The sequence below is a fragment of the Acytostelium subglobosum genome (genome assembly GCF_000787575.1).
Source record: "Acytostelium subglobosum LB1 DNA, scaffold: scaffold4, whole genome shotgun sequence".
Classification (NCBI taxonomy): Eukaryota; Evosea; class Eumycetozoa; order Acytosteliales; family Acytosteliaceae; genus Acytostelium; species Acytostelium subglobosum.
The window spans coordinates 687,483-700,072 of record NW_012236528.1 but is presented as its reverse complement, the minus strand read 5'-3'; the positions used below and the strand labels follow the sequence as shown (position 1 = coordinate 700,072).

At 43.0% G+C, this 12,590-nt stretch overlaps 7 protein-coding genes across 7 annotated transcripts; 3 read left to right on the top strand and 4 right to left on the bottom strand.

The window, feature by feature from the left end:
• Window positions 1-379: 379 nt before the first annotated feature.
• SAMD00019534_024490 (hypothetical protein) lies at window positions 380-772 on the top strand (the record flags this gene model as incomplete). Its single annotated transcript, XM_012901747.1, has 1 exon — window positions 380-772. One exon carries the CDS (start codon window positions 380-382, stop codon window positions 770-772), a length of 393 nt encoding a protein of 130 aa, XP_012757201.1.
• A 318-nt stretch (window positions 773-1,090) lies between these two features.
• On the bottom strand, window positions 1,091-2,189 carry SAMD00019534_024480 (hypothetical protein; the record flags this gene model as incomplete). The annotated part of the gene is made up of 3 exons (XM_012901746.1): window positions 1,091-1,355; window positions 1,412-1,953; window positions 2,016-2,189. 3 exons carry the CDS (start codon window positions 2,187-2,189, stop codon window positions 1,091-1,093), a joined length of 981 nt encoding a protein of 326 aa, XP_012757200.1.
• A 474-nt stretch (window positions 2,190-2,663) lies between these two features.
• SAMD00019534_024470 (hypothetical protein) lies at window positions 2,664-4,803 on the bottom strand (the record flags this gene model as incomplete). The annotated part of the gene is made up of 3 exons (XM_012901745.1): window positions 2,664-4,138; window positions 4,351-4,407; window positions 4,512-4,803. The coding sequence occupies 3 exons, from the start codon at window positions 4,801-4,803 to the stop codon at window positions 2,664-2,666; spliced, it is 1,824 nt and encodes a 607-aa protein (XP_012757199.1).
• A 985-nt stretch (window positions 4,804-5,788) lies between these two features.
• On the top strand, window positions 5,789-8,126 carry SAMD00019534_024460 (hypothetical protein; the record flags this gene model as incomplete). The annotated part of the gene is made up of 2 exons (XM_012901744.1): window positions 5,789-7,153; window positions 7,230-8,126. 2 exons carry the CDS (start codon window positions 5,789-5,791, stop codon window positions 8,124-8,126), a joined length of 2,262 nt encoding a protein of 753 aa, XP_012757198.1.
• Window positions 8,127-8,170: 44 nt separating this feature from the next.
• On the bottom strand, window positions 8,171-8,680 carry SAMD00019534_024450 (hypothetical protein; the record flags this gene model as incomplete). The annotated part of the gene is made up of 1 exon (XM_012901743.1): window positions 8,171-8,680. The coding sequence occupies one exon, from the start codon at window positions 8,678-8,680 to the stop codon at window positions 8,171-8,173; it is 510 nt and encodes a 169-aa protein (XP_012757197.1).
• A 778-nt stretch (window positions 8,681-9,458) lies between these two features.
• SAMD00019534_024440 (hypothetical protein) lies at window positions 9,459-11,500 on the top strand (the record flags this gene model as incomplete). Its single annotated transcript, XM_012901742.1, has 7 exons — window positions 9,459-9,605; window positions 9,686-9,934; window positions 9,996-10,181; window positions 10,248-10,525; window positions 10,633-10,846; window positions 10,925-11,236; window positions 11,297-11,500. The coding sequence occupies 7 exons, from the start codon at window positions 9,459-9,461 to the stop codon at window positions 11,498-11,500; spliced, it is 1,590 nt and encodes a 529-aa protein (XP_012757196.1).
• Window positions 11,501-11,874: 374 nt separating this feature from the next.
• Window positions 11,875-12,555, bottom strand: SAMD00019534_024430 (hypothetical protein; the record flags this gene model as incomplete). The annotated part of the gene is made up of 2 exons (XM_012901741.1): window positions 11,875-12,112; window positions 12,167-12,555. The coding sequence occupies 2 exons, from the start codon at window positions 12,553-12,555 to the stop codon at window positions 11,875-11,877; spliced, it is 627 nt and encodes a 208-aa protein (XP_012757195.1).
• Window positions 12,556-12,590: the final 35 nt, after the last annotated feature.

Here is a 12,590-nt window from a genome sequence, read left to right as displayed (position 1 = left end):
ACAAGTCTCTGTGCTAAGACCGGAACTCATTGAGATAAAAATAAAACTCGAGGTTTCCAAGATGTTGTCTCTCTTCCCCTCAAATGGAAACAAACAATATCTCTGATGACGATCAAGAATAGTAATTGCCGAGATGATTATTTTTTTGAACAATATATATTTATCAAAGTAATTAATAGATTCTACGTGTCGTCAACCTCTTCACTATGTTGAAGATTCTGTGAACACTTTGTTCTAATGATGGGATTTTTCTTTGAAGTAATCAAAGCCCAGTTGAAGTGAATGTTGACGTGGCCAAGATGGAGCAAAAGTTCACCTATTTTGTGATTCAACTTCAATCAAAGAAAGATAGAAAGAGAAGAGAGAGAGAGATATAAACATGGAACCAGTATCAAATGAAGAGTATGAGAGGATATTGTTGGAGATCTCAGGCCAGGACTCATTCGTTGGTGCCGCACTCTTGAATCAATCACAGTCGGTGACGGTCGGTACGTTCAAAGAGATCAATCCAACATTTGATCAAATACAAGCGGTGTTGTCCGCTAGCAAGGATGCCACTGTTGCATTGGGCACATGCAAGATCATCATTACATCGGTCAATGACAATGGACATGTGTTTGCCAGCAGTGTTGACAACCTCAGACACTTTGTCTTTGGCAAGACAACCAGATCACTATTGGGTGCCGAGTGCACCCAGTTGGGCAATGGCACAGAGGATGCCACACGTGTCATGGAGACTGCCGTTGGTGCCATCAACGAGTTCTTGGAGTAATTAGTGTGTCTGTGTCGCTATCCAATGTAATGTAGTGTAATGATAATAAAGGAAGATAGGGTGGCAACTCTTGGCCTTCATAGTTTGGTTAGGTCCAAACAAACACTTGGTTTAATGTTAATAATGTACTTGCAAGATGTAGTATAGAGGTGATTATGGATTATACAAGAATATATTGAGTCGGTAATACCAATGACCTAACGTTGTGTTGTTGTTGTTGTTGATGTAGTCTTGTCTAGTCGTGCGTGCGTGCGTTCCTTAATCTTTATGCCATCGATGGCATTAATAAATAGATTGATTGATTGAATGGATAATGATTTAGAACAACTCTGCAATCATACATCTGATGCCACCACCACCAACGGTCTGGATGGTTGGGATGTCTCTGGTGATAAAGTCGTCCACATGGTTGAGGATTTGTGATCGCTGGGCCTCGGTGAATGCGTCATAGGCAGTCTTTGATGCGACCAAGTATTTCTTATCATCCGAGCCTCTGACCTCAATCACATTGCCACAGAACTGCTCCACTTGGGCTCTTGTAATCTGCAACACTGTATGATTCTTGGACAATAAATCCAACAGTCTATCAAACGAATGAGTTAGTGATTGGACAATCAAAACAAGTACAGTAATACATACTCCTTCTTCTCGACTGGATCCTCGACAGTCTCCAAACAGACGATGGCAATGGATGAACAGATGGCCATCATGACGTTGGTGTGATAGATGATCTTGCCGGCAGAGTCAGTGGATGTGAAGGCAGCGAGCTTGTAGCCCATGAACTCGGCCCACTCGAGGGCAAGGTCGCGATGGCTGCGTTGGGACACGCAGACGTAGGCCACCTTGTTGACGCGGTCAATGACGAATGAACCGGTGCCCTCGAGGAAGATGTTGGTCTGCTCGGACGAGGACAGATCGATCAACTTTGTGTTTTCTCTGCGTGCCAGAACGTGCTTTATAATGCTGTCGCGACGCTCCAGACGGCGATTTGGATGGCACATTGGGTAGAGAACCATCACGTGCTCCTGTCCTGTTCTGGACTCTGTTGGCTGATGTGTTGAGAACCAATTGTTTGGGAACAGGCAGTCAGGTGTCTCCAAACCATCATTTGGTTGGAACAATGTAACCTTGACTCCCTTCTCCTTGAGTGCATCATGATAAGTATGGAACTCTTCCAATGCCTTTGTGAATCAATAAGTGAGTGAGTCATGCATTCATATCCAGTCATCAACAACAAACATACCTGTTGATGAACTACTGATGGATCTTTTGGTGCATTCATAAAGTAGTTGTCATTGGCAGCCTGTGCATTCAATTCAAAGTGAGTCGGTTGCACCATCAATATCTCGTTGGATGATTGCGATGTGAATGTTGGTGTGGCACCACCAGTTGGAATGTCATCATGGATATCTGTCATTATGATATGTCGTCGTCTTCTTTGTATATTCGAATGTAGTTATAATATAAGGTAGGTCGTTATAAAGTATAGAGTATTGTTATATATATATTATTACAATGTACAAGTTGATACAAGAAACACAAAACCAAGTATTACTATTATTTGTTGTTGTTAACAATTATGTAGATATTTATGAATATGTTGAATGAGATGAGAATGATTGAATCGTGGTTGTGTTTGGTGAATAAACGTTGACGTTGTTTTGAAAGTGCTGTTTGAATGAATAAAGTACAGTCGACACGGAATTGAATCAAGATTTATGCTTGTGCATGCAACGAATAAAAATTCCAGAGTCTCCACAAACGAACGTTGGTGTTGGTGTTGGTGTAGTGTTTTTGGGGTGTGGGGATTGGGAAGGTCCCATCCCAAAATGACTTGAATGATCACAAGACGAATGAATGATTGATGATGAAGTTAACCAAAGGGAACATGTTATTGTTTGGACTGGGATTGTTGGGTTGGGTTGGTCGTTGTTGCCTCGACATTGTTGTTGTTGTTGTTGTTCTGAGCTTGGTGGATCTCTGCGTCATCGTCATCAGAGAGTGAGAGCTCTTTCTTTTGCTCGAGTGTCAATGGCTTTTGTACCTTGGGAACTGCCTGCTCTGGCTGGGGAGTAGTGGCATCTGTAGTGGTAGTAGTGTTGGCTGCAGTGACGGTGGCATCAGCAGTGGCAGCAGCAACACTATCTGTTGTTGTAGCCACCTTTGCATCCACAGTTGCGTCGACAGGGGCAGCAGCTGCTGCCGGAGCTTCCTTCTCCTCTTTCTCCTCCTTCTCTAATAGAGCCTGCTCTTTGGTTAGCTCCTCGAGCTTCTCCTCGGCACGCTCAACACTGCCAGCCTCGAAAGCACCACCAACGGGCAGCTTCTTGACGACCTCGTCGAGAGCCTCCTGTGGGATGTGCTCGAGCACCTCCTCAAGATGCTCGGCACTGGTTGGCTTGCTTGGTGAGTTGGCCAGGGTGAAGGCGCGACTCAGAATCAGCAGCGAGCTTGGCACTGACTTGTTGAGTGAGAGGTCCAACCACTGCTCGAGTTGATGCTCGATCTGCTTGCGACCGTAGCCCTCGACCTTGAAGCCACGAACGATGGCGGCGTCGACCAGCTCCTCGAGTGTGAGCGAGTCCAGACCCTCCTTCCTGATCAAAATGTCGTCCTGCTTGATCTTCTTGAGCTTCTTGTTGATCTGCTGTCGCAGATAGTCGTTGGAGTACCACTTGGCGACGAAGCTGCCACCGGCCAGGTACTTGTGCATGGCCAGCAGCTGTGGACGACTGATCTTCTCCATGGTGATCTCGTCACGGAACAGCTGCGAGAAGGTGAGGATCTCCTCACTGGACACCGGCTGGCCCATCTTGACCTTTGTCATAAAGTCGTGGAACTCGGTCGACTTGACAATGTTGTTGCCCTTGAGCTCGACAGAGATGTCGGACAGAGTGTCCTGCAGGAATTTGGCCATCGACACGTTGACCTGCTCCTGGCTGGTCTTGTGCTTCTCCGTGTCGTTCTTGTGCTCGTAGGTGGACGGCAGCATCTTGGGGAAGAGCTTCAGCAGGAAGGGCAGGGCAAACTCGAGGAATGGCACCACCATGATGATGATGAACGGCACGAGACGCAGTGTGTCGGCCGATGTCTGCACCAGCAGACTTCTCTCACGTCTGGACAGCGTGTGTCCATTGCTCAGTCTTCTCAGCAGCTTGACAGTCAACACAATGTTCTTGCCCAACAGCTTGGTACCAAGCCAGTAATGCTTGGCCACCTTTCTGATCTTCTCCATCAATGACTCCTTTGGTGCTGGTGCTGGTGTTGGTGTTGTTGGTGTTGTCGGTGTAGTTGGTGGCGTATTGCCAGCATTTCCAGTGTTGGTAGGTGGTGGAGTGCTGCTGCTATATAGTCTCAAACCAAGACCTGTTTATATGATGTGATGTGGACAGAGTCGGAAGTTAGTGATTGACTCCAGTTCAAATAAAAATCGATCAGTTTCCAAATGCAGGAAATTTCAAGGCTCCAGGGAACATCAAAAGGCCTCTTGGTGGTGTGATCGGAGCCAAGTCCAACGAGTGATTGACAACAACAAACAAACAAACAAACATTGTGATGTGATATGATGTGATGATTACCTTGGACGCTGTTGCTGTTGCTGGTGATGACTTGACGACGGAGTACTGATTGCATGTCTAGTTAGTGAGGCGAGAGAGAGAGAGGATGGTTGGTGATGGGTCAGTCGCCAATGGTATTACATCAACATAGTTCGAACTATCAATGGATGGACTATACATACTGTTGTTGTTGCTGGTGAGATTGTTATTTATAAAGCTCATCAATGATGATGGTGAGGGTGAACTATATTGTTGTTGTTGTTGAGATGTAATGATACTGTGGAAATCTTTGCTGCTGACTCTGCTAATATTACTTATGTTGTTGTTACTGTTGCTGTTGCTGTTCATTCCTCTAGCTGACCTCAGCAATATATGATTGAGCGACATGTTCACAACTGACATAATATGTGTTGGTGAGGATGTTGACAGAGCACCAACGCTCTGTGTCAATCCCTTCTGTATGATTGAGTTCATCTTCTTCTACGTTCTACTTCTTCTTCCTCTTCTTCTTTATCTGTCTGTTTGTTATCTGTCTAAATCAAACTTTAGTTGTATAGTTGTTCCACTGTACAAGTTACGAATGACTAATGACTGATGACTATTTCCAAAAAGAACAATGAGTGAATGATGGATCGGTTGATTGAATGATTGATTGATTGAATGATGTATTATGGTTGTTTGATATATATATATGTATGATTTGTTGTAATAACTAATCAGTAAGTATTATTAGTTTAACTTGATGATGGTGATGTTGCAAGTATTGGAATGAAGAATAAATAATAATGTTGTTCATTTTCACTGATTACAAAGTCATTCCCTTTCACACTCACTCCCAACACCAACACAGACACAAACACATCATCATTTCGATTGACTTTGGGACACGAGTGACTTGTGTTTTCGTCATTGTTATCCAACATCTGTCTAGTCTTGACTGAATGGGAATTATACGATTATATCATTGTATTATTACACGTAATGACACTTTTATTAACTAACTGATATATTACGTAATCTAATCAATTAATTAAACCTAGTAACATTAATACCATCACCATAAATGTCGTCATGCCAAACCATCCCCACCTAAAGTCAAACTTTAGTCAACTGATAAAGTCACCATTATCATTTATACTTTGGTTTGTAGTTACCAATGTATTGAATACATATATATATTATTATTATTATTATTAATGAGCAATGACATGGCAATGCAACCTTGAAGAAGAATACACGTCGACGACCTCAGTGGCAAGTCATTCTCCTTGAAAAGTAAGAAGTAAGTGGTGCATGTGGGGGAAGCAGGGGAACTAGTGTGATTCCAACCTTCATCAGATCACCAGTGTTTCATTTAATCTTATGAATATGATTAGCAATAAGAAGAAGTAAATAGTATAAACTGTATAATATAATATAATTAATGTGTAAATAGACAGACAGACATCAACTTGTTGAAATGTCCACTAGCACCACCAGCAAGCAAGAGACTACTCCTCCACCTACCTCAAAGCCTGGTCTGTTGGGAAGGGCATTCTCGTCATTGACTGGGAGGTCAAACAATAACAGTACACAGACAACAGCACAACCAGTAGTTGCAGCAGCAACAACTACAACAACACAATCCACAGCAGCTGATGATACAAATGACAAACAATCAACACAACAACAGCAACAACAACAACACTCAGGTGACGAACAATCACACAATGTGAAGGCTGCGGATGATGGTGCACAACAGACACCTGTCAAGGAGTCACCACAACTTGCCACCACTCCTGTTGCCGCCGCCTCAACAACATCAACTACGGCAACAACTACAACAGTAGCAGTTGCACCCAGTACATTCAGGACGTCATTGTCATCATTCTTGTCGAGTTACTATGGCGGTGGTAACAATAGTACGGACAGTAGTGACACTACCAAGCAACCTAATGTCGGTCTACTCTCTGGATTATGGAGTTCATTGTCTAGCTTCACCAACAATCTGCCAGCTACACCAACTCTCAACTCATTCTCTCCAATGCCCCTGCTATCTTATGTGTCCAACAACATTCCATTCCCAATCTCATACGGCACAGGTGCCAAGACCAGCGTGGTCAGCCAGCCTAGCCAACTGGTCGACTCACACGCCATTGAGAACATTGAGCAGTGCTTCATTGAGATACAGCACCGCATCACCCAGCCTGAGCACAATCACCTGCTCACCACAATCGACAGCTTCATCGAGTCCATCGTACAATCACCACCGCAGCAGCAACAGCATTCACCGCGCGCCACGAATGATGACCCAAACTCAATCACAGCCGAGTCGCTGGCAGAGACTGGCGACATCTCGTCGTCGACCAAGTCGTTCATTGCGACGGCTCTGCCCATGTTGCTGCACGCCTGTGCCGCCATCTCATTCAAATCTTCGTCGACGACGATCGCGGCAAGCAGTCCGCGTCTGCCATCGTTTGCGCACCTGACCGAGCATCAGGCCGAGATCGTCGTGTACGAGTATCTGGAGCAGTACATCACGCAGCGTCTCTATCGACGCATCTTCTCAATACCATCAAACATCGACATGGACACGGCACTGTGCGAGCATATACTACAGTTCCAATTCATCACGCCCGCCAACCTGGACATTGACGATGCATTGATCTCCAACGAGAGACTGGAACAGATACAGGAGCAACTTCTACGCATGACCAGCTTCAAAACACCGAGGGAGAAGCTGATCGCACTCAAAAAGGGATTCAAACTCTTGTTCAAGTTGCTCTCCAATGACAAGAATAGCGCACCAGTTGGTGCCGATCAATTGCTTCCAATCATTATCTATGTATGTTTGATTGATAGTCCACTCAAGCTCACTCATTTGATCAATCACTAACACAAACAATCAATCACATGAACAGGTCCTGATCAAGTCCAACCTTCCATTCTTATTGTCCAACATCCAGTTCATTACATTGTTTAGGGATCCAAGTTTGATTGAACCAGAGACAAACTATTACTTGGTGACACTGATCACTGGTGCCACATTCATACAGAACATGACAATGGATCAGTTGACAATGTCCAACGACAAGGACAATGACAAGGTCAATGAGGTAGAAGTTCAACAAGACAAGATTGAGGACAATAAGCCAAAGCAGGATGTTGAGGTGGATGTAAAGACAGATACCGAGCAGCTAGTTCCTCCTGTTGTGGACAGTTCTACAACGATCACTTCAGATGTAAATAGTACCAATGTATATAGTTCAGAAAGAGACATGGAGAAGGAGAAGGAGAAGGAGATGGCATCATCAATTATCGAGCAGCCACCTGATGTTGGAGTCAACATCAAACCAGTCACAGTTCAGTCTGATCGTTTGAAGCAACAACACCAACATCAACATGAAGACAAACAGCCCACTCAGTTGTTACCTATCAATGGCAGCAACAATGGCAGCAACAATGGCACCATTAATGGCACTAATGGTAGTAGCGATGGAGGCGGCAACAAGGGTACCACTGTTATCCAACAGCCACAACAGACAGTAGTATCAACGATGCCTACCACTCCAAAGAAACAACAACAACCTCCTCAACCTCAACCTCAACAGCAACAACAACAACTACAACAACAACAAACAAAGAGGTCACAGCCGCAGCAACAACATTGGAAGTTCTACAAGAGTCGGCCTGAAGACCTATCGATCAAGGATGTCCGCCAGCTGATGGTAGAGTACAATCAATTGGTGGATCATTGGTATTCCACTACTGCTGCTGCTCCAACAGTTGCAGGACAGTCGCCACGATCCAATAAGTAGTAGTAGTAATAACACCAACACTTGATGATTATAATGATTAATTGTCATGACAATGACGGACTATTGTTATTATTATTATTATTGATATTGAATGGAGTGGACCATATGATAAGCAGGTTGTCCTCTAGACAGTTGTTCAATCTCTTATTGATCTGCATACATTTGTTGAACTGTTGGATGCCACCTAATGACAGATGGGCATTGTCGCAGTTGGCCGCCTTTAGCTCCTGCTCACCCGGACACAGCTTGCTCGTCATGCAGTTGTGCAGTTGTGCTTGGAGGGCATCACATATGACATGGTTACTACCATTGGTTGTCTCGCAATCGTACAGCTGATCCATTTCAATCTGACATAGTTGAGTGAGTTTGAGCACCTTTTGTTCTCTATTCAATCCCTTGCTACCGACGAATGAGTTTGCAGCCGTGACTATACGAGGAATATCAATGCTATCCACATTGACATTATCATCAATGATCAATGATGCTCTGTTTATACCTTGAAGATATATAACATCATTTGATTGTTGTTGTTGTGGTTGTTGTTGTTGCTCCATTACTAATTGATTGAAATGTTATTAAACGATTGGTGATATAGTGATATATTCATTCAGTCTTGAATGAGTCAAGTATTAACATCATATATAATGTTGTATCTGTATCGAGCAAAAAAAAGATAAATGATCAACCCAAACCTGGATTTCATTTTGAAATGGGAGTTGTCCCTGGGTCAACCAAACAACCTCATCATCAGTAATGTATTTTATCTCTCAACAATATAACTGAATGGGTCAATCAAACAATCAAAGAATGAAACTTGTTTATTCAATTGAAATCAAGTCCAAAAAGAATCATATTTTATTTTATTTTAATTTTTATTTCTCCTTGAGATTGAAGCAAAGTAAAGTTGAAGATTGTTGATGATGAGTTGTTCACCCAAACCTTGGTAACAATCTTACAACAACAACACCACATTCTCATTCATACACACTCATGAGCAACTACTAGTATCACACACTCAACAACAAACACTTCGCACATTCTTCACACCTTTGGAAACAAGCACAACACACTTCACTTGTTAACCAAACAGATAGATAGAGATAGAGCTTGTATACATATACACACATATACACAAGCATAAACCAACATATAGTTATAGTCGTAGTAGAATACTTACATCAGGCAAAGAGAGAAAATAGTTAGATAGTTGCATCAACCAAGACAAAGGAAATAGATATAGATAGATAGATAGATAGATAGTTAGAGTAGTAGTAGTAGCGTCTACCTGTGTTGAAGCAACATCACCATCATCATTGATTGATTAGATCAACAATGTCACGTCAACTAAAACTAGAGTTGCAACCAGGCAAGAGTCTGGGTGACTTTGTCCTTGGAATGACAATTTCCGAGGCACTCAATGTGATCAAACATAACAATGTGGCTGTCATCAACAAAGTGGACATCATCTTTAATGACTCTGTATGTTGATTAATTGTGCATCCATCCATCCATGTTCAGGTAACAACATACTAACAATCTAAATAATCTAATCTTTATAGGATCCACTTAGCATCGACATAGTTCTCAAGTTGGTGGATGATGGCGTGCTGTTACGATTCGCACCGTCCTCACAACGACTCAGGGTGATCGAGATATTTGACGTATCAAAGCTGGCACTAAGCTATCGTGGATCAATCTTTAGCAATAGTGAGAGCATTGCTTCGTTCGTGAACATCTATTCCAAGTTTGGTCCATCATATCCAGGCGACTTCAATGCCAAGAAGAACGTCTATCACCTTCACTATCCTGTATGTTGTTTGATTGGTCATGCGTACGCTTGATGACTAACACCTCAAGGTGTAACTACAGGGCCTATCATTTAGTTTCCCAATTCCACCAAAGTTTAACTCATTATACAGCGAAGGAACAGAGTTGCCCGTGGAGCTACCGGATGGCTCAACACCAGTTGTCTCCAAGGTGTTTGTATATAGTGGATTGCAGATGAAGACACCTCTCACAGTCATGCCTTCACCAAATGAGGACATCATTGTTGTGGTATGTTTAGCCCAATCCATCTGACCTTGGTCGCTATGTAGGACTAACACCATCACCCATATGTAGCCGAACGCAGGTGTCTACTTTTGCAGAAGGAATTGTATATTGACATTCAAGTCCACGCCACAGGATGTACTTAGTGAGCTCGGACCACCTTCAAAGATCTATCACAAGGATGAGGACAACATGAAGATACACACCTACAAGGTTGAGCTTTCTCCTGCACCCGACTACTTCTACAACTACTTCCATCTTGGTATCGATATTCTCTTTGACGCCAAGCGTAACACTGCCAAGAAGTATATCTTTCACACCAACTTCCCAACTCACTATGAGTTCAACCTGTATGTATCCATTCATTCAATCGATGCTGTTTATTGTACTAACATTGTCTGATTGTTTGGTTGTTGTAAAGATACTCTAAATGCTCATTTAAGATACTTGACAATAGCGACAACTCAAAAGCCATCTTTGATGCTTTGAAGAATGTGGTCGAGGGCAAGGTTGCACCACCCTCTGCCAAGCAAGTGGAGAATGGTCATCCTCCAATCGATCCAAACAACATCCCCCAATTGCCCGAGCTTGGTGGTGATTCCTCGTCGTCGTCAAGTAGCAATGTCAATGGCAATATCAATGGCAATGGCAATGTCAATGGAAATGGCAATGTAAATGGCAGTGTCAGTGGATCTCGATCAATTACAACCACGACAACAACAAACACAAACAAACAACAACAACATCAGCAACAACAAGCACTAAGTAACAATCTTCAACATCCAAATGGACCATTGTCATCATCACCATCGAACCCTTCATTGATGCTCCCGCCAATCTTGGTGGCAATGTCGTCTGAGCTTCAGCAGCAACAGCAACAGCATCGAAACGAATCATCCGTCATTGACCCATCCATCCACTTCATCCATCCCGACATGAAGTGGGACGAGGTCCAGAACGTCTTTGGCAAGTCCGGCAAGCCTGTAGTCAACAACCGTGGCTCCATATCCAATCCATTTGGTTCCACCTACTTCTACGGCTATCCAGGCATAATATTTGAAGTAAGTTTGGTCCAGACCATTAGACCCTTTATACGGTATCCCATACTTACATCAACTTAGATTATGAGGAACCAATATATAGCATCAGTTTGTCTGTTTGACGATTCCCCAATCTATGTAAATAACGACACCAATGGCAACCACATGGGAGGACCTTCCTACGGCAGCAGCATCAACGGAAGCAACATTAGTAATAGCAATGGTGGCAATGGTGGTGGAGGCAGCAGTAGTAGTTATATAGATAGTATCGAAAGTGGATTCTAACATCACCTAGTCACCCTATACAATCATTCAAATCATTCATTCAATCATACAAACAAACAAACAAACAATCAATCAATGATACACGAGCGCGTTACACTAATATACAACAATTGTAAATAACTTCCTTCCTTCCTTAACATATACAATATAATATAATAATAATAATATAATAATAGTTACAAATAATAAAGTAGTTTGGAGTGAGAGATATAGAGTTACACTACCCTATCCAGCTTTCAATCAATCAATCAAAAAAGGTAAAGTTACACCCACCTGAGGTAACAAGAATTTCGGGGGGTAATTTCTTTATGGGTCAAATTCATAGGACAATGACTGATAGATAGACATAAACGGGTAATAATTGTTGTTGTTTATTACAAACCAAAGAAGTTCTTGATGTTGCGCATGATGTTGGGTCTATCTGTCACCATTTGGCTTGATGATGACTGGGTTGTAGACTCAGTGTGAGTGATTGTGTTGGTTCCATGGCTGTTTTGGATATTCATGGTATTGTTGTTGACCTGGAGGTTGTTCTGGATCATTGTGATGGCCGGCTGTGAACCAGCGCCTGTGGCCTTGATTGTTACATCGTATTGCACATTTACAAGTCCACTGGCGATATGTTAGAGTTATTTGAATTAAGAATGAATGAATGTGTAAACATACCTTGTTTCCTTGGATGTGATCAGGTTGCCAGTGGACTTCTTGTCGCGCAGCACTACTGTCCTTTGCTTCTTGGTCAATTTCTCTGGATCAATGATGGCCAGGTCCTTGGATTGCTGGGCAACGAGGGCCTTGGAGGACCTCTTACGCTTCTTTGGCACAAATCGCTTGTCTCTTGGTTGGGTAGGGGACCATTCGATCAGACCAGACTTTACCCATGCTTGCATGACATTGGATTGACAGGCACTCTTGTCCCAAGCATAATGGGTCAGTGAGAGATAGTGCTCGGGCTTGACTTTGAACTTTGGATTGGCATGTATCTCTTTGAGTAGCAAATCTGAGAGACACTGCCTAAACGAGGAGAAAATAACCAAGTCAAGGGGCTGGATCATGTGAGTAAGGTTGGATGGGAACGAGTGAATGTGTA